Here is a 19,569-nt window from a genome sequence, read left to right on the forward strand (position 1 = left end):
GTGCTACTTGGTCCATTGTGTTGTTTCCACTGGGAAATCCCGCTTGTTCTCTAGGCTGGCAAAGGCCAGGGTCGGTTGCAGCCGATTAGTGAGTATTTTTGTACAAATCCTTTAAGTGATTGGAAGTAAACGAATTAGTCTGTAGTTCTTCAGGTCTCTGTCGCCTTTCTTGTGGATGAGCATAACTATGGCATGACTCCATTGTTCTGGAATTTTCCTGTTCTTCAAGCAGCATGTAAAGAGTTTTGCATGTATTTTTTTTTTCTTCCAAAGTTTCTTTCAAGATTCCAGTTGTAATTCCATCTTCCCTTGGAGCCTTTTCGATTCTTCATGGATTTGATTGTTTTTGCCTCTTCTTCTGGAAGGAGGCATGGTACATCATTGTTGGTTTCTTCTCGCTTGTCCTCTGCTGGATTATGCCCTGTGTAATCTGTGTTCACATACAATTTATGTAGAAATCCTCAACTACCTTTATCATAAATGCAGTCTTTTATTGTTGATCCGTCGTCCTGTTTTGAGTGTAATGATTTGCTTCTTCCTAACCTTGTGTGTGGGGTGAATATATAAACATACATATATCTATAAGTAGAAAAGAACAAACGAGACAATGCATACCAAGGGTAAGTTTAAAAGTGGTATATTCACATACTAAAATGTAAATTATAGATAACCTTTTCCTAAGTAGTAGAAAACATCCATTGGTGGTAAATGAAAGGCGTCCCAGTGTTCGTAGTTGGAATCCTGCAAGGACCAAGCGTGCTACGTCACCGGATAATCTCCCAGAACTCTAAACACTGATGATGTCTCCACGTGTTTGTGTAATGACCTCGACGCATTTTGCATGCTAAACGTGCTTTATCAGGGGAGGAATTCATATACATACTGTATATCTAAATCTATAAACCTATATATGTATGTTTGATATGCCCACGAACTATCATATAAATGTAGTGTGTGTGTATATATGTGTATATATATGTATATATAAACAAAAAAAGAGAGAGAGCGCACGCCCCATAGCATAACACTGTGTATTTATTATGAAAAAAGGAAGGGGAAGGGTGGGGGGGGAGGAATCACACTCACAGGAATAAAATGGTTAAAAGGCATTTTGTGATTATAGCACCACCATCCGGCTCTGTGCTGCGGAATTGCGTCTCTGTGGGCTCCTTCAGGACTGCCAGTAGAAGTAACCGCTCACCGGATCTTCTACTGGCAGTCCTGAAGGAGCCCACAGAGACGCAATTCCGCAGCACAGAACCGGATGGTGGTGATATAATCACAAATTGCCTTTTAACCATTTTTATCTTGTGAGTGTGATTCTTCCCCCCCCCCCCCCCTTCCCTTTCCTTATTTTCATAATAAATACACAGTGTTATGCTATGGGGCGTGCGCTCTCTCTCTTTTTCTGTTTGTAGATATTCCTGGATGTGGTTTATCCCATGTGAGAGCAGCCGGAGACCCCCTTGTTAGCATCATTTACCTCCATTCATGGACTAACATTTAAAGGACTGGTTGGACTTTATTTATTTTCTCTTTTTTGCACTTTTGCACCCCTTTTTTCACTTAAGGTGTTTGTGTTTCACTATACAGTTTATTGATTATTATGTATTTTTCATTGCATTTTCTATTTTAATATTATCACATTTTGTAATATATATTTTTGCACTATATACACAAAATCAAATTTAATTATTCACTATAGTCTACCAATAGGTACTACACTTGCAGTCCTACTCTGGCGCTACAATTTTTGTTCATATGTATATAAATATATATATATATGTATATATATATATATATATATATCTCTAAACATACATATCTATATCTGATGTGCTCTGATGTGCTCACTTGATGTGCTCACTTAATGTCATAAATATAGTATGTATATGGTGTGTGTGAATATATATATATATATATATATATATATATATATATATATATATATATATATATATATATATATATATATATATATATATATATACATATACATACATACGAAAAGAAAATCGGCCCTATAGGCTCACTTAAATATTTTAATAAAGTGTGTCAAAAGGTACTATAACTCCTAAGTACCTGTGTTAATGTGATACATATGTAAATTATTTCATTCACACAAAAGTGATGTGTGATAACCTGTGCAGGTGTACTATATAAAGGTGTTTAAATACTATACATATTGTGCAAAATGTGTTAGAAATCAATATAATTAAACATTATTAAAAAACATTAACTAGTCCAATATAGTCCAAAGGTGTATTTGTTACCAACTTGTAAGGAATATAAAGCAATGGAGACATAGCAGCTTCAGAATGAGAAGAAAAGAAGCGCATGCTCCATTGCACAGATCACTTTTTTTTAAAATTAAGTTGAAGTATTAAGGTCAAGATTAAAAACACGTACAATGTGTAAAATCTTTAAAGCATTTAGATATACAATATTACCACTCTGGAACTGATGAGCGGAGAACTGTGGGGAATAAACTCTTCCTCTTATCTTTAAATGTCCGTTAGTATCGGTAAATAGAGGATAAACTTTAATCGCAGTGATATTTGTTTAACAGCTCTCTATATGCATGGGACACAGAATATAGAAAGACATCAATGTCTCATATAATCAATGTGAACTTTTTATATTTGATTGTTTAGTATATGCTAGCATCATTATTTTTACATAGGGACCCGTCTTTTTATTGCGGTTTTACACTACTTATTTTATCTTTCTCGCTGATTGGTTTTTCTTTTTGATGTGTGCTTATAAATATACATATCTTGAATGTGTGCGTGTGTGTTTATAAATATACATATATCTATGAATCTGAGTGTTTTGATATGCTCACTAAATGTCATGAATATAGTGTGTGTGTGTGTGTGTGTGTGTTTGTGTGTGTGTACAGTATCTCTAACCATCATACTTTCTTCACCTGGTTGCATACTTGATTTTACTTTGTATTATCAGGTGAGCCGTCTCATGTTGATCACTTGGTATTTATGGTCCATGGCATCGGTCCAGTCTGCGACCTCCAGTTCCGAAGCATCGTAGAGTGCGGTGAGTGCAGTACATGCATATTGTTTGCGCTAGGAATCTAAACCTCTGTAATTCCAAAGTTGCCAGAACCTCTGTTCGTTGTCACCATAACTCTGTGCCCAGGACATACTTGAAAACAAGACGGAACTCTCAATGTATTAATTCCTGGTAAAACATTTTATAAATAAACACACTGTATGTATAGTGTGTGAAGGGAGTAGCAATTACAACCCAGGCTTTGAGCGTGCCTCGCTGCGCCAGAATGTTTAATTAATCAAATCTGAACTTTGCCTTTTAAATAGCAAGTATTTTCCAGTCTCCTTCACTTGCTGTGAAATCAGAATTCAAGCCCAACACTATGTAACGTTTTTCATGTATTATGCCTTATTAAAAAAGATATATATATATATATATATATATATATATATATATATATATATCTGTACCTTCTTAGCCAAGTTTAATAATCAAAAATGAATAGACGGAAATGCTTTTATTTCTGTAATCTTTCCAGATACACTTATCTCTTCTTCCAGCGGTGTTACAATGAATAAAGCAGGCAAGGTTTAACTTAAAAACAGTGCATCTAGGAATGTTATCTGTGACTGAAACCTATCCCTCCCCCCTGTGCACTATACGATTTATGACTCGAGGTGTTATATAGTCCCTGAATGTTAGTGGTGTATGTATGTATGTAAATATACATTTATGCAGCGCTTTACAATAGGTGTGTGCCGGAAGAAGAGACCAGTGTATCTCGAAAGCTCGCACAAATAAAAGCATTTTGTTAGCCACAGAACGGTATCGTCTATTCATTTTTGATAATATATATATTTATTATATACACACACTCTCTGTCTCTCTCTCTGTCTCTCTCTCTGTCTCTCTCTCGTATAAATATACTTGTATAATCACACTCTCATATATAAACATGCGTAATCTGTATTTAAAAATGATGCACTGTACTGTTTGCTTCCGCCCTAAGTGAATGATTTCCGCTTGGTGTCTCTAAACCTGCTGCAAGCTCACTTCAAGCTGGCCCTGGATCAGAAGAAGGTCGGACGGATAGAATTCCTCCCTGTGAACTGGTACAGTGCTCTGCACGCCGATGATACCGGAGTGGACAAGTGAGTGCAAGCTCTGTGAAATGCCACACATAGCCAGGCTGTGCGAGTTATACCAGGCTGTGCCAGGCTGTGTGAGTTACACAAGGCTGTGCGGCGCTGTGCCAGTCTGTGTGAGTTACACAAGGCTGTGCGGCGCTGTGCCAGTCTGTGTGAGTTACACAAGGCTGTGCGGCGCTGTGCCAGTCTGTGAGTTATACCAGGCTGTGCCAGGCTGTGCCAGTCTGTGTGAGTTATACCAGGCTGTGCCAGTCTGTGTGAGTTATACCAGGCTGTGCCAGTCTGTGCGAGTTATACCAGGCTGTGCGAGTTATACCAGGCTGTGCCAGTCTGTGCGAGTTATACCAGGCTGTGCGAATTATACCAGGCTGTGCGGCGCGTTATAGGCTGTGCCAGTCTGTGTGAGTTATACCAGGCTGTGCCAGTCTGTGTGAGTTATACCAGGCTGTGCGGCGCTGTATAGGCTGTGCCAGTCTGTGTGAGTTATACCAGGCTGTGCCAGTCTGTGCGAGTTACACAAGGCTGTGCAGCGCTGTATAGGCTGTGCCAGTCTGTGTGAGTTATACCAGGCTGTGCCAGTCTGTGTGAGTTATACCAGGCTGTGCGAATTATACCAGGCTGTGCGGCGCGTTATAGGCTGTGCCAGTCTGTGTGAGTTATACCAGGCTGTGCCAGTCTGTGTGAGTTACACAAGGCTGTGCGGCGCTGTATAGGCTGTGCCAGTCTGTGTGAGTTATACCAGGCTGTGCCAGTCTGTGCGAGTTACACAAGGCTGTGCAGCGCTGTATAGGCTGTGCCAGTCTGTGTGAGTTATACCAGGCTGTGCCAGTCTGTGCGAGTTATACCAGGCTGTGCCAGTCTGTGCGAGTTATACAAGGCTGTGCGGCGCTGTATAGGCTGTGCCAGTCTGTGTGAGTTATACCAGGCTGTGCCAGTCTGTGCGAGTTATACAAGGCTGTGCGGCGCTGTATAGGCTGTGCCAGTCTGTGCGAGTTATACCAGGCTGTGCCAGTCTGTGCGAGTTATACCAGGCTGTGCCAGTCTGTGCGAGTTATACCAGGCTGTGCCAGTCTGTGCGAGTTATACCAGGCTGTGCCAGTCTGTGCGAGTTATACAAGGCTGTGCTGTATAGGCTGTGCCAGTCTGTGCGAGTTATACAAGGCTGTGCGGCGCTGTATAGGCTGTGCCAGTCTGTGCGAGTTATACCAGGATGTGCCAGTCTGTGCGAGTTATACCAGTCTGTGCGAGTTATACAAGGCTGTGCGAGTTATACAAGGCTGTGCCAGTGTGTGTGAGTTATACAAGGCTGTGCTGTATAGGCTGTGCCAGTCTGTGTGAGTTATACAAGGCTGTGCTGTATAGGCTGTGCCAGTCTGTGTGAGTTATACAAGGCACTAGGCTGTGCCAGTCTGTGTGAGTTACACAAGGCACTAGGCTGTGCCAGTCTGTGCCAGTCTGTGTGAGTTACACAAGGCACTAGGCTGTACCAGGCTGCGTGAGTTACACAAGGCACTAGGCTGTGCCAGTCTGTGTGAGTTACACAAGGCACTAGGCTGTACCAGGCTGTGCCAGTCTGTGTGAGTTACACAAGGCACCAGGCTGTGCGAGTTACACAAGGCTGTGCTGTATAGGCTGTGCCAGTCTGTGTGAGTTATACAAGGCACTAGGCTGTGCCAGTCTGTGTGAGTTACACAAGGCTGTGCTGTATAGGCTGTGCCAGGCTGTGCGAGTTACACAAGGCACTAGGCTGTATAGGCTGTGCCAGTCTGTGTGAGTTACACAAGGCACTAGGCTGTACCAGGCTGTGCCAGTCTGTGTGAGTTACACAAGGCACTAGGCTGTACCAGGCTGTGCCAGTCTGTGTGAGTTACACAAGGCACTAGGCTGTGCCAGTCTGTGCCAGTCTGTGTGAGTTACACAAGGCACTAGGCTGTGCCAGTCTGTGTGAGTTACACAAGGCACTAGGCTGTACCAGGCTGTGCCAGTCTGTGTGAGTTACACAAGGCACTAGGCTGTACCAGGCTGCATAGGTTGCTGTAGGCTGTAAATTGGGGCATAGCCTAGCAAACCTATTCTGAAATCGTGTCTGTAACACTCCTCCTTATCTCTAAAGAGAAGGTGCCTCTAGGGCTGCTCCTCTCTAATTTTCTGCCCTCTCTCCAGTGACATCCAGAGGATCACGCTCCCCAGCATTAGCCGCCTGCGCCATTTCACCAACGAGACTCTGCTGGACCTGTTCTTCTACAACAGCCCCACGTACTGTCAGTCCATCTTAGACACTGTGTGCGGGGAGATGAATCGTATATACCAACTCTTTCAGGAGAGGAACCCCACATTCACAGGACGCGTTTCTGTGACCGGACACAGCCTCGGTATATTAAGGCCGTCACCATTAAAGAGTGCTGAGTATCACTGTCTTTCTCGCAACAATGGGTAATACCCGCTTTGCAGTGTGCTGCTGGCACTCTTGCAATTCTGTAAAGGGGTTAAACTAAGATTTTGTATGTCTGTATGACATATACACGCTCTATATGTGTGAAATGTGTACATGTTTGTGTGTATCTAGAAGACACTTCAACCAGTGAGTCCCACTTTTACTGTGTGTGTGTGTTTAATAGATTCACCAACACATAGTGATGCACACACACACACACACTCACACTCACACTCACACACTCACACACTGATATGTATAGTCTAAAGATGGATACACAATGATATATTAGTATCCACAGACCCACACACTGTACTTGTGCTTTTTGGCCATATAAATATATAGAGAGATTCAAAGCCAAATGGCCGTCTCACTATAGTCTCCTGGCCTTATATGGTGATTCAGTGAACGGCAGATGAAGGAATAACACTGCGGCAGACAATCTTAAACGAGATTATAGTTCCAGCACTGGACACATAATGTAAGTGAAAGCCAATGTGCGTTTATTATAAAACTCTGAGGAAGGTTTCCCCCCTGGGACCTGAAACATCAGGTTACCTGGTATTGTATGAATGCATAAACCCCACACTTTCACTTACATTGTGCGTCCACTGCTGGTGCTATAATCCCGTTTCAGATTGTCTATAATTATATATAGTGTACATTTAGAGTGAAACCCGAACAAGGTAACCTTCTGTCTCTGCTTTATATAGGATCACTCATTCTGTTTGATCTACTCACCAACCAGCACAATCCCTCACAGAGCCATCAGAGCAAGACTAAGGTAACGTGTAAGAAGCAGGCTGGCTTGTATTGATCTAGGGACCTAACCCCTTTTCCTGCTGAGATATTAAAACCTCCAGTTAAATGTTCACCAGTTTATAAAGACCTACTATACCTTGTTACAGGCGGCGGCACCAGGCGCAGATCCACGGGGTGAGAACCCGACACTGCGCAATGTTCTGCAAGAGCTGGAACTCATGGAATTCCTGGATGTGTTTGAGCGAGAGAGGGTGGACATAGAAGCCCTGGTAATACTGACATAATTTACAGTGTATAGAGATACTCTACATAATTATACAATGCAGCATATTCATTATCAGCGGATGGAAGTGTATAGAGCAAGGATGCACAAACGTTTGCTCCTGCGCCCCCCTGCCTCACCCCCCCTCCCCCCATCGCTCTGTGCGGCATCAAATGACGCGCGGGGTCATGTAATATTACGTGACCCTGCCGCGTTGCTGTGGCAATGTGCGTGTGACGTTACGCCGCATGACCCCGCTGTGTCAAGTGATGCTGCGTTGCCATGGAGATGCTTCCAGGCGCTGGTTGATGCAAGGTATGTTGAGGTTCCAGAGGACTCGTGCGATCCCCCGGCATTTAATTTTAATGCCTTGGGTAAGAGCGCGGGGCCTCTGTAACCGCCCGCGCCCCCCCCAGAAAAATCTCGCAGCCCCAAGAAAATTTTGCGCCCCCAGTTTGCACACCCTTGGTATAGAGATACTCAGCATCATTATACAGTGCAGCATGATCTTATCTTAGTCGAAGTGTATGGAGCTACTCAGTATCATTATACAGTGCAGCATGATCTTAACGGAGTGGAAGTGTATGGAGATACGCAGCATCAATATACAGTAAAAAAAAACAAAACAAAGACCGACGCACAAAACCCTCATAGTGTGGTAAATAAAATAGAAAGTTTTATCAAATAAAAAAGGGTATGATATGCACGTACAGTATATAAGATAAAAATGGGCATGTAGGTGTAATAACCAGTTTAGAACAGACGCTCCCACGGCTGCTGCACAGGTTCTTAATACCCTTGTCGTCTTCCTTCAAAGACTACGATTTGCCAGAGATTTTCACCCCCACACTCCTGGGCAGCTGAGGTAAGTGGGGGGTATTCGCCAGAGGTCGCCTTCCCCGTTAGTTTTATTCTCCCGGGCACTACAGAGGGGAGGAAGGGGGAATCCCTCACACAGGTTGGCTGAAACACCAAGTGACGTGTAGCACATCACAGGCTGCAGCTGTTCACAGCTGTCATTGCAGGAAAAGTCCAAAAAAGGCTCAACTGAGCTTGAATTGCCTATTGTCTGTCAGGTCATTCGGTCAGGTCAAAGAACTCCAACGTGGTTCCCTGAAGAAGTGACAGCGTCACAAAATGCGTTGGAGTTCTTTGTTATATGAAGTGACCTGACAGACATTAGGCAATTCAAGCTCAGTTGAGCCTTTTCTGGACTTTCAACTTTAAACAGACGCTTCTACTAGCTGTTGGTTTGCCGCTTCCTCCACTGTGTTTGGGGCGTGAGAACGCTGAGAACAAGCAGTTTTTTTCCCCTGCAATGACGACTGTGAACAGCTGTTGCCTGTTACACGCTACACGTCACTTGGTGTTTCATCAGCCAACCTGTGTGAGGAATTCCCCCTCCCTCTCCTCGACGGAGCAGTACTCGGACGGAGTATCTGGTGACCGGATGCGGGGACGAGTAGCGGTGCTCCTTACCGTATGAGGTGACCTGACGGCTTAACGGTGTGAGGGATTCCCCCTTCCGCCCCTCTAGTGCCCGGGAGAATAAAACTAACGGGGAAGGCGACCTCTGGCGAATACCCCCCACTTACCTCAGCTGCCCAGGAGTGTGGGGGTGAAAATCTCTGGCAAATCGTAGCCTTTGAAGGAAGACGACAAGGGTATTAAGATCCTGTGCAGCAGCCGTGGGAGTGTCTGTTCTAAACTGGTTATTACACCTACATGCCCATTTTTATCTTATACTGTACGTGCATATCATACTTTATTATTTTAATAAAACTTTCTCTTTATTTACTACACTGAGGGTTTTGCGCTTTTTTCTTTGTTTTTCTATCTAGCTGGCGATATCCTGCCCCAGCCTGCTTCAGTACAGCAGCAGACCCTCCACTTCAAAGAGAAGTTTAATAATGAATACACATTGCATTTGTGGTGTTTCTATATATTTTATCATTACGCAAACGTTATGCACATTATAGTAATTTATCTGTGGTTCATATATTAGTCACAGTGAATATAAATTAAAAAAAATGTTGATTCAACTATCATAATTTAATACACATATTGGTGCACTTGGACATTTTGGTTCTATATCATTATACAGAGCAGCATGTTCGTTATCAGGAGCTGGAAGTGGATAGAGATACTCACATCATTATACAGAGCAGCGTGTTTATTTACACTATACTGTCTGTTTGAAGGTTTTTTGCACAGAAAAGGACCTGAAAGATGTGGGAATTCCATTAGGACCACGGAAGAAAATCCTAAACTACATAAAGTACAGAGGACGACGACAACAGGTAATACAGAGTGTCCATCTTTAAAAATCCCACCCAAAATGAAGGACCATGAAGCAGAAAAAGGGGTTAGCAGAGGGAAAAGGGGGCCATGAGATGCAAGATACAATCAGCCATAGAATACCTTTGTATAAACATACGAGACATTTCATTCTTTTGAAATATATCAACCTCATTCAGTACCAGAGGGGCCATCGATGTATTATGGGCTCTGGCACTGAAGGGGTTGTATATATGTATGTCTATATTTATATAGCGCCATTAATGCACATAGCGCTTCACAGCAGTAGTAAACATGACAATCATATAAATAACAAATAACTCAAATAACACATAAAGGTTGGAAGTGCTTCAGACATAATAGTTACATTTAGGAAAGCAGTCCCTGCTCCAAAGAGCTTACAATCTAATTGGTTGGTAGGAAGAGCGTACAGAGACCGTAGGACGGCGTTCTGGTAAGTGCGTCTGCAAGGGGGCCAGGGTTTATGTGTGAGGTGTATAGTATCCGCCATGGAGCTTCTCATATGCTTCTTTAAGCAAGTGTGTCTTAAGGTGGGTCTTAAAGGTGGATAGAGAGGGTGCTAGTCGGGTATTGAGGGGAAGGGCATTCCAGAGGTGTGGGGCAGTCAGTGAGAATGGTTTAAGGCGGGAGAGGGCTTTGGATATAAAGGGGGTAGAGAGAAGACATCCTTGAGCAGAACGCAAGAGTCGGGATGGAGTATTGCGAGAAATTAGGGCTGAGATGTAAGGAGGGGCAGAGGAGTGTAAAGCTTTAAAAGTGAGGAGGAGAATTGTGTGTGTCATATGGGATTTGTTAGGAAGCCAGGAGAGGGGTTTATGCAGGGGAGACGCTGAGACAGATTTAGGAAAGAGTAGAGTGATTCTGGCAGCAGCATTTAGGATAGATTGTAGGGGAGACAGGTGAGAGGCAGGAAGGCCGGACAGCAGGAGGTTACAGTAATCGAGACGTGAGAGAATGAGGGCCTGAGTCAGAGTTTTAGCAGTCGGGTTAGCTAGAAGTCTTGCATAAAAGCACATTCCGTCTCTCTGCCACTGCCCCGTCTCTCTGTCACTGCCCCGTCTCTCTGTCACTGCCCCGTCTCTCTGTCACTGCCCCGTCTCTCTGTCACTGCCCCGTCTCTCTGTCACTGCCCCGTCTCTCTGTCACTGCCCCGTCTCTCTGTCACTGCCCCGTCTCTCTGTCACTGCCCCGTCTCTCTGTCACTGCCCCGTCTCTCTGTCCCCTCTGATCCTTCTCACTGTTACCATCATTCATCATTAAATGTAGAGAGGAAACACCTCAATGGCAGGTGCGACAGAACCCTGGACTAATGAATAAAGCAGGGATGATGAACAGCATGACCCTGGAATAAAGGAATGTCCGACCACTATGTGGTAGATTGCAGCGGCAGCACAAATACACAGATGTAAATCAGAGGGTGTAGGGACAGACTGCAACTCACAGAGATCCTGAGGTCACCATGTAGGAACGGGCAGACAGCCGCGGCACCAGAGGCACTCCCTTAGTGAATGCGTGCATCAATAGCCTGGCAGCATATGTATCAGCAACCAAGCGAGACCTCCAACGCGTTTCTCGCATGGGGCGCTTCATCAACACGTGTTAGAGGTTTCTCTATTTAATTAGGCTACATGCTGTTGCTGTATCATTATCCTGCTGTCATTGTCCTGTCTCCTCTGCTCATTCTTACTGTGGCGGTCACTATATATTCTCCACGTGTACTGTACACACATACACATGTATGTATAGCAGCACCACCACACGTTTGTAAATATACACACATTGTAAGATGGGCTACATTGTTAAGCTGTGAGAAGTGCTGTGTATTTTCTACCTGTAGGATTCTGATTACTTGGCACATGGAACAGCCTTGAGCCCTGACGCCAAACAGCCCCCGCTGGCGTCAGGCACCACCCTCACCTTGGTGAATTACGAGTATCTTGACGTTGGGATTGGGCAGGTGAGAGAAATTATATTTTGCTTTACAATCCTAAATGATCCCACTCAATCATCTACATTAGATATAAACCCAGGACTGTCTGAGCCTGTCCCTGATAATCTCCAGTCAGGAGGTCACACTGCATTAGATATAAACCCAGGACAGTCTGAGAGTGAATTGTAAAACCTATTTCCATCTGGTACATGATAATTGGGTGTGGTAGATGTGTTACATTTCTTGAGTTTTCCCCTTTATAATATAATTTATAGTAGAGGGGCAGAGTTAGGGTGACCCTTTCTGTTTTAGGTTCTGACCTTGCTCCCTTTGATTGATGGTGATTTTGGGTTCTCACAGGGTTCCTCCCTCTCTCTCTTCAGGTCTCTGTCACGTACCCCCAGCTCCACTTCCACCCAGTGATCTTCTTTGCTTGGGGATCCCCCATCGGGATGTTTCTGACCGTGCGGGGTTTAAAAAGGATCGATCCAAAATACCAGTTCCCCACCTGCAAACACTTCTTCAACATATACCACCCTGTAGGTATCAGAGCTGTGACACTGTGACACTGACCAATCAGAACGCTGCTTTCCCTATAGCCCTATAATCTGCAGGTGCCTCACTTTTAGAAATTGAATGATCTGATTTGACTCAAGCTCTCTCTACCTCTATGTATAACAGACAGACATATATATTTATTCAAGCACACTTGTCTGATATATATCAAATGGAAATATTACTGTATGCTCATTTGCATGTCTTAGACAGGTCTGCAACCCCACCTTTCACCATTATCACCCAGCACACAGCGCTTCCACTGCAGCAAGGGATTCTGGGAAATGACATGCAAATGGGAACACAGTGTCACCTTTTGCTTCAAAACCATTTTTAACATGGTTTCCCTATAGGCTTAAGATTGCTGCATGGTCACAGCTTTAAGCATAGCCAGAAAACCCACCCACAGACAGCCGTTTCGACCTTAATGGGTCTCATCAGTGTGGGGTTGGTTAACTGGCTATGTAATGAGGATGGGGTTTAATATAAATATATATATATATATATATATATATATATATATATATATATATATATATATATATATATTACACACATACACACATACACACTTATTTATAGAAATATATATATATACTGTATATAGGCCATTATTATAGCAATATGTACAAATACAAACGCACACTGTACTGTGTGTGTGTGTGTGTATACATGTATACATCAGCAGCCCTGCTGAATAATTTCCCAGGTACTGCAGTTGCAAGCCTCTCTTCTCCACGTTGTTCTAACAAATTCTCTGATTTCCTCCTCCTATCTTCTTTTTGTTAGTCGTCTTGGTCTTTTGATCTCTCTTGGAATCCAGTGAAGTAGTGAAGTATAGTGGTCATTTCTTCTTGTGATATTTACGGCCCACTGCATTTTAATTTCTTCACCCTTGTGATGTTTTAAAATTTGCTTTTGAACCTATTCATTCTTTTTCCTGTTTTTTGGTGTAATACCCAGCATACATCGCTCTATGGACCAGATCCACAAAAGGGTGCTAAGCTTTAGTACGCCTTTACTCTGTCAAGTGAGTGGGAGTAAAGGCGTGATTAGCACACTTTTGGGGATCTGGAACCATGTCTGAAGCCTCTGAATTATCTATGTATTTAGGTCTAAGTTTCACATTGCATTGTGTGTGTGTGTGTGTGTGTGTGTGGGTGTGTTTTATTACCTGAAAAGACAGGAAAAAGTCTCATCACAAGGCTGAAGAACTTAAAATGGCCGTGGGCCAGACATATCGCAAGAAGAAAGGATCATCGTTGGACAAAGATGGTACTTGACCGGACTCCAAGAGATTAAAAGACCAAGACAATGACCAAAAGTAATATGGGAGGATGGCATTTAAAAATGTGTGTGTGCAACATGGAGACGGGAGGCTTGCAACCGCAGTACCTGGAGGATCATTGGGGAGCCCTTCATCCAGCAGTGGGCCAGCAAGGGCTGAAGTTGATGTGGTCTCAATGTGTAATGTGAGTTTTTTTTATTGTTTATCAAAAATATTTTTCATATATGAGTATAATTTTCTTCACTGTGATCCCAGTTTGACCCCGTGGCATATAGGATTGAGCCGATGGTGCTGAGTGATCATGAGTTTGAGCCCATGCTGATCCCTCATCATAAGGGCAGGAAGAGGATGCATTTAGGTAACACTGTTTACTACCTAATTTGAACCTGTTAATAATAGGCTATCACACCTTAAAGGGGTCAGTCCCTCCTAGGACCAAAGTGTACTTATGACAGTTACATGTTTAATGCGTTACAGCTAGGTGGTTGATTGCACTTTTTGCGCAGACATGACGCCTATAAATATTTTTACATTATTTAAAGATAGTTTTGTAAACCCGTTGAGCTGAGACTTGGGAGAGGTTTGAGTTCCTCTGGCTGCTCCCTTATGTCTGTCAATGTGTGCTCCCCTTGTCTTTAATGACTCTCTGAGGATAAGGGGAAAGGAAACAATGGCCTGATGAACATTCTCCCATTCAGAGGCCCTGAAAAATGTGTCATTCATTTTCCCATACATGTGCTATTAGCACGGTTATATTTGTTCAGGGAAACTGCTTTCCTGTTTCCTGGCCGGTTATGTGGGATTGCATCTTGGAGGAATCGGCCGTGAATTTCGTGTAAAATAAATATATAAAAAAAAGTGTATATTATTTTAAAATTAAAATATAATTTCCTTCTATATTACAATGCACTTATCACTAAATATGTTTATCATTACAGCTTATCAAATTCCAATGTCCTCTTACTTAGCCGTGCACTTTTAATAACAAATAGTGTTCTCGGAATTTAGAATTGATTAATAACTTTCTTTTTATAGATCACTGCACTTCTTGCCAAAGTGTAATTTTAGTATATAAACAATTCCTACGGTAGCATTTATTCCTAATCACTAGTTTTTAATTTGTCCCAGTATCTGAAGAGATTACACAAGTGCTCCTCAAATTAAAACTAAGCAGCCAATGTGGACCTGACCTACTGCAATCAAAGTTCCTAAGGCTAAGGTCCCAGTGCCTCCGCTGCATGCGCGCCCGCAAGGCGTGTGGCGCGTGCAGCCGATTCCCCGGTCTGCAGTGAGCTTCAGGAAGAGAGACCGGGGGGAGTGACGGGGGCGCGGCCATGACGTCACCCGGCAGGTTCGCCCTCATTGGCTGAACCGCCGGGGGGGCGTGGCCTAGCGCTCCGTCGCGAGTCCTGCTCTCAGGAGAAACTCTCGCCACAGCGCTGCGACCCCCCCCCCTCGCAGCGGGCCCGGCGCCATTGAGGGGAGGGCTCTCGTCCCTGCAGCGTCCGCCACAGCGGGCACTGCAGTAGCATGCGGGGACAAAGCCTAAGACTTGGTGCCCCAGCCATCGCCAAACCTCTTGCTTCCCTAATCAACTATATTTTGTCTTCAGGCAATATCCCTAAGACCTGGAAAACTGCCAGAGTTGTCCCAATCATCAAAAGTGGGGACAAAAACACAGTCTCAAACTGTAGGCCAATCTCTCTTCTCCCAATACTAACCCAAGTCATGGAAAAATGTGTTCGCTGCCAATTAAGTGATTACTTTACCAAGACAAATTTCCCTAGCCAATTCCAATTTGGCTTTCGCCCCAAACACTCCACCGTAACTACCCTGCTAAAAGTTTGCAATGAGATCCAGTGTGGAATGGAACGGGGACATTTCAATGGTGCAGTATTCCTAGATTTTGCAAAGGCTTTTGATACTGTTGATCATGTTATCTTGCTTTACAAACTCCAGAGCTCTGGTATAGGGAAGCATGCTTTAAACTGGTTTCAGTCCTACCTATCAGGTAGATCCCAACATGTGTCCATCTCCGGCTCTAACTCCAACCCCTTGGATACTAACTCTTAACCCCTCCTGCTCTGTTCTGTAGCCTCTACTCTTCTCAGTGTTCATTAATGATCTTCCTACAGATTGTAAGGGAGACTCAATACACATGTATGCGGATGACACAATCTTATATGCACAGAGCCCTAACCTCTCTGACCGTGAACACATACTTCAGTCTGACTTTTTGAGACTTGAAAATTGGATTTCCCAAAACTGTTTTTAAACACTGACAAGACTGTAACAATAGTATTTGGAACCGAGGCTACATTTCTAAAGCTTCCAATGAAGGAGCTACAGATGAGAACCAACGCTAGTACTATCCTAGCCCCTGTTACTAGTTTCAAATATTTGGGCATATGGTTTGACTCCCATTTAACATTTGGGTTGCACATTTATACCCTGACATCCAAAACCTACGCCAAACTAAGTGTACTATTTAGGTAGAAATCCTCCAAGTCTGCTGGTCAGAAAGCACATTGCACAGCAGATGCTGATGCCAATTATAGACTATGGGGACATAGTATATGGCACGGCATCCCAAACTCACCTTGGGAAACTTGATACCATCCACAATACAATATGCCGCTTTGTTCTCCAATGCAACTACAACACACATCACTGCGAAATAATCAAAGAACTAGATTGGTCATCACATGAGTCTAGGCGCAAAGTTAATCTCTTCTTCAAATACTTTTTGGGCAAGCTACCATTATATCGGAACAAGCTCCTCACCCCTACCACATGCAGCTCTTATCATCTGAGATCTGGCTCCAAAAGACTGTTCATGGTCCCAAGGTTCAACAAAGTATCTGGCCGTTCCTCCTCCTCCTCCTACCGTGCACCCCACAACTGGAACAACCTACCGGAGACTCTCACAGCCACCACCAGTTTAAGTTCTTTCAAAACTAAAGCTGTCTCACATTTTAATCTGGTCTGTAACTGCTATATACGCCTATAATATATATGATCTTTAACTGTGCATGCAAAGTCTTGTATATAATGTACTGTATAACCCATTTCACTCATTGTAACTATGTATTTGTAATCGTATATTTGTCATTATAACTCTGTGCCCAGGACATACTTGAAAACGAGAGGTAACTCAATGTATTACTTTCTGGTAAAACATTTGATAAATAAATATAGTAACCTCTTTACAGGCTTGGTGTGCAATCTGACTGGACAGGGAGATACAGCTGGGGATGGGTCACACACCCACTTTATAGGCCTGTTGATGATAAGCTGCTTGTGTGTCCCGCAGAGTTGAAGGAAGGGCTGACGCGGATGGGCACCGACATCCTGGGCTCGCTCCGGACAGCCTGGCAGACGATCAGCCGGCCCCCTCTGCCCTCCCTCCCACCGCCCACCGCAGAGGCTGCAGCGCTGCCGGATTCCGACCTCCCCATGACGATGGAGGGAGAAGCCGGTAACTTAGACATACTTGGCACTCATCTAGATTCAACACGGTAGAATTTCCATTCACTTTTTCCCGGTGTCCAAGGAATATTCTGTAATATCAGTTTTTTTGGCAGTGCTTTTAAAAATGGCCACCGTTTTCTTAAAATCTGCACAGAAAATTGTGGGTTCTACTCCTCAAACACTTACTGTATGATTGCTGCTTTAAATACCACAGTCCTTCCTGGCAACATATAGTGGACTTTTCATTTGTCACGGTGAAAGTCCTCAGCCACGCAACACCTTCCCCGGTATCTGTAATGTCTATTTTGTGGTATAACATTTTTAAGTTTTTTCAGATTTAGCCCCAAAAGTTGAACCCCAACGACCCATCCCAAATAGAACGTACAACACGTGCTGCTCTCGTTAGGGGATCAGCCCTAAATCAGGTAGCAATGTTGCAGCGATCCTAAAGCTGAGGTGTAAGGGATTTCTTAAAGGTTCACAACAGTGGCCATATTTTAGGAAATGATTTGATATGGATGTGTCTTTGCTACTGGGGACTTTGCTGCCAAAGAGTCATGCAACACATTGATTTATATGGGGCAGGGTGTTCTTGGGAGGGGTTATATGGAGCAATAGGAGGAGTTATAGGGAGGGGTTATATGGAGCAATAGGAGGAGTTATAGGGAGGGGTTATATATAATGTTGGGAGTGGAGGTTATATGGTGGAAGTGTATTGAGTAAGCAGTAAATAACCCTTTTTAATCTGTTGTGGTTTCATACAGCTATGAGATCAGATGAATCTCCCGTGAAGGCGGATTCTCAGCATATCCATGTGGGGATGTTGAACGGGGGACAGCGCTTCGATTACGTTCTCCAGGAAAAACCCATCGAGAGCTTCAATGAGTATCTGTTCGCCCTGCAGAGCCACCTCTGTTACTGGTAACACAGAGCGCATATGCTTTGCCCTCCGTATACAATGAGATTGTCTTGTACACAACAAGCCCTAGGACAGCATTTCATGTTTCAGACGCTCTCTGTGCTCTTTATCGGGTACCATTATTGTGTGTGTGTGTGTGTGTGTGTGTGTGTGTGTGTGTGTGTGTGTGTGTGTGTGTGTGTGTGTGTGTGTGTGTGTGTGTGTGTGTGTGTGTGTGGTATACAGAGAAATATATCTCTCTCTCTTATCTTCACCATCTATCTACGGATAGCGAGAGAGAAAAACCTGCTCCACGAAAAAACTCCAATAAAAGGTATCAGAACAAAGAAGTAATAGTGTATATAGGTAACCAGACCTCCATGCATGCAGGAATATAACCTCAAGAAAATGATACCTGTGGTGGTGCTGGGGGGTACACAATATGAACTAACACAAGGAAAAAAGAACACCTAAAAAAGCACTTGGTTATACCAGAAAACAAATACTTTAAACTGTTTGTTTTCATTTTTATGTAATAAACACACTATCCTCTCCCACACCAAAACCTCCATAAACCGCACTGCATATAGACGAACAATTGCACACCAAAAATAAAGGCTTCAATCAAATGAGGTCACAATCCGACAAGTACCAATCCAATCACAGGGAGCAGCGGAAACATTTGTCCGCACCTCGGTTGCATAAATGCCATCCTAGGGTTTGTTGAGGGTCTTCCGTGTAGGTTTTTATATGCATTTGTACAGATCGTTGTGTGGAGGAAAATGTGAGCATGAATTAATTAAAAAAACAATGAAAAGCACCTTTGGTATCAGCTGGTTTTAAATCCTGGTTTGGGAGCCTGGTGCGCTGACTGCTAACATTGGTCTACAAAAGCCTATAGTTTATGGGGTACTCTGTCAACCCTTCCAACTATTTCTAGAGCCCCAATAAACGGGGAGAGGGTTAAAAGGACACTCTTATGCCATGAGGTCAAACCCCAGACCGAGGGCTTTATATTTGTTATGCACATCTCTGTATAAGGCTGATTTTTGTACTGTAACAATGACATTAAATATAAGATGACTGCTCCTACTACAGGGCCTCTGAAGATACAGCACTCTTATTCCTGAAGGAGATATATCACACTATGGGGATCAACATGGATCAGCCACTGCTGTAACCGTGCACCGCCAGCTCGTCCATCGTGAAGGGGTTAAGAAGACGTCTCTCTGGTGAGTGCACTCTCTCCTTCCCAGGTTTATACACACACACACTCCCGTAAAACCCTCAGGTCCTTTATCCTAACCCGGTGCTCCCCAACCTTTTGTCACCCGTGAGCCACATGCAAAGTTCAATAACATTTAGTGAGCCACATTAATATTATGGAAGCCCTACACAGAAAAAGGACACTTGCCCCCTATATATGATATATAATACAGTTGTGATTTCAAAAGCGCAAGACTGTTCTTATCAATCTAGGGCAAACCGTGGCA

General features: G+C 43.6%; 1 protein-coding gene across 10 annotated transcripts in view; it reads left to right on the forward strand.

Annotated features, from left to right (window-relative positions):
- Positions 1–19,569, forward strand: part of DDHD2 (DDHD domain containing 2) — a 79,153-nt gene that overhangs the window by 52,353 nt on the left and 7,231 nt on the right. For all 10 annotated transcript variants that reach the window (XM_075601233.1, XM_075601225.1, XM_075601229.1 and 7 more), the window contains 12 exons: positions 2,965–3,054; positions 4,019–4,160; positions 6,321–6,529; positions 7,305–7,375; positions 7,500–7,622; positions 9,817–9,915; positions 11,772–11,891; positions 12,248–12,403; positions 13,963–14,065; positions 17,021–17,185; positions 17,943–18,099; positions 19,175–19,308. In XM_075601233.1, coding sequence (XP_075457348.1) covers positions 2,965–3,054; positions 4,019–4,160; positions 6,321–6,529; positions 7,305–7,375; positions 7,500–7,622; positions 9,817–9,915; positions 11,772–11,891; positions 12,248–12,403; positions 13,963–14,065; positions 17,021–17,185; positions 17,943–18,099; positions 19,175–19,256 — 1,517 coding nt within the window. In that variant the 3' untranslated portion in view covers positions 19,257–19,308. The remainder of the gene's footprint in view (positions 1–2,964; positions 3,055–4,018; positions 4,161–6,320; positions 6,530–7,304; positions 7,376–7,499; positions 7,623–9,816; positions 9,916–11,771; positions 11,892–12,247; positions 12,404–13,962; positions 14,066–17,020; positions 17,186–17,942; positions 18,100–19,174; positions 19,309–19,569) is intronic.

The sequence above is a fragment of the Ascaphus truei genome, chromosome 5 (assembly GCF_040206685.1).
Source record: "Ascaphus truei isolate aAscTru1 chromosome 5, aAscTru1.hap1, whole genome shotgun sequence".
NCBI classification, from domain to species: domain Eukaryota; kingdom Metazoa; phylum Chordata; class Amphibia; order Anura; family Ascaphidae; genus Ascaphus; species Ascaphus truei.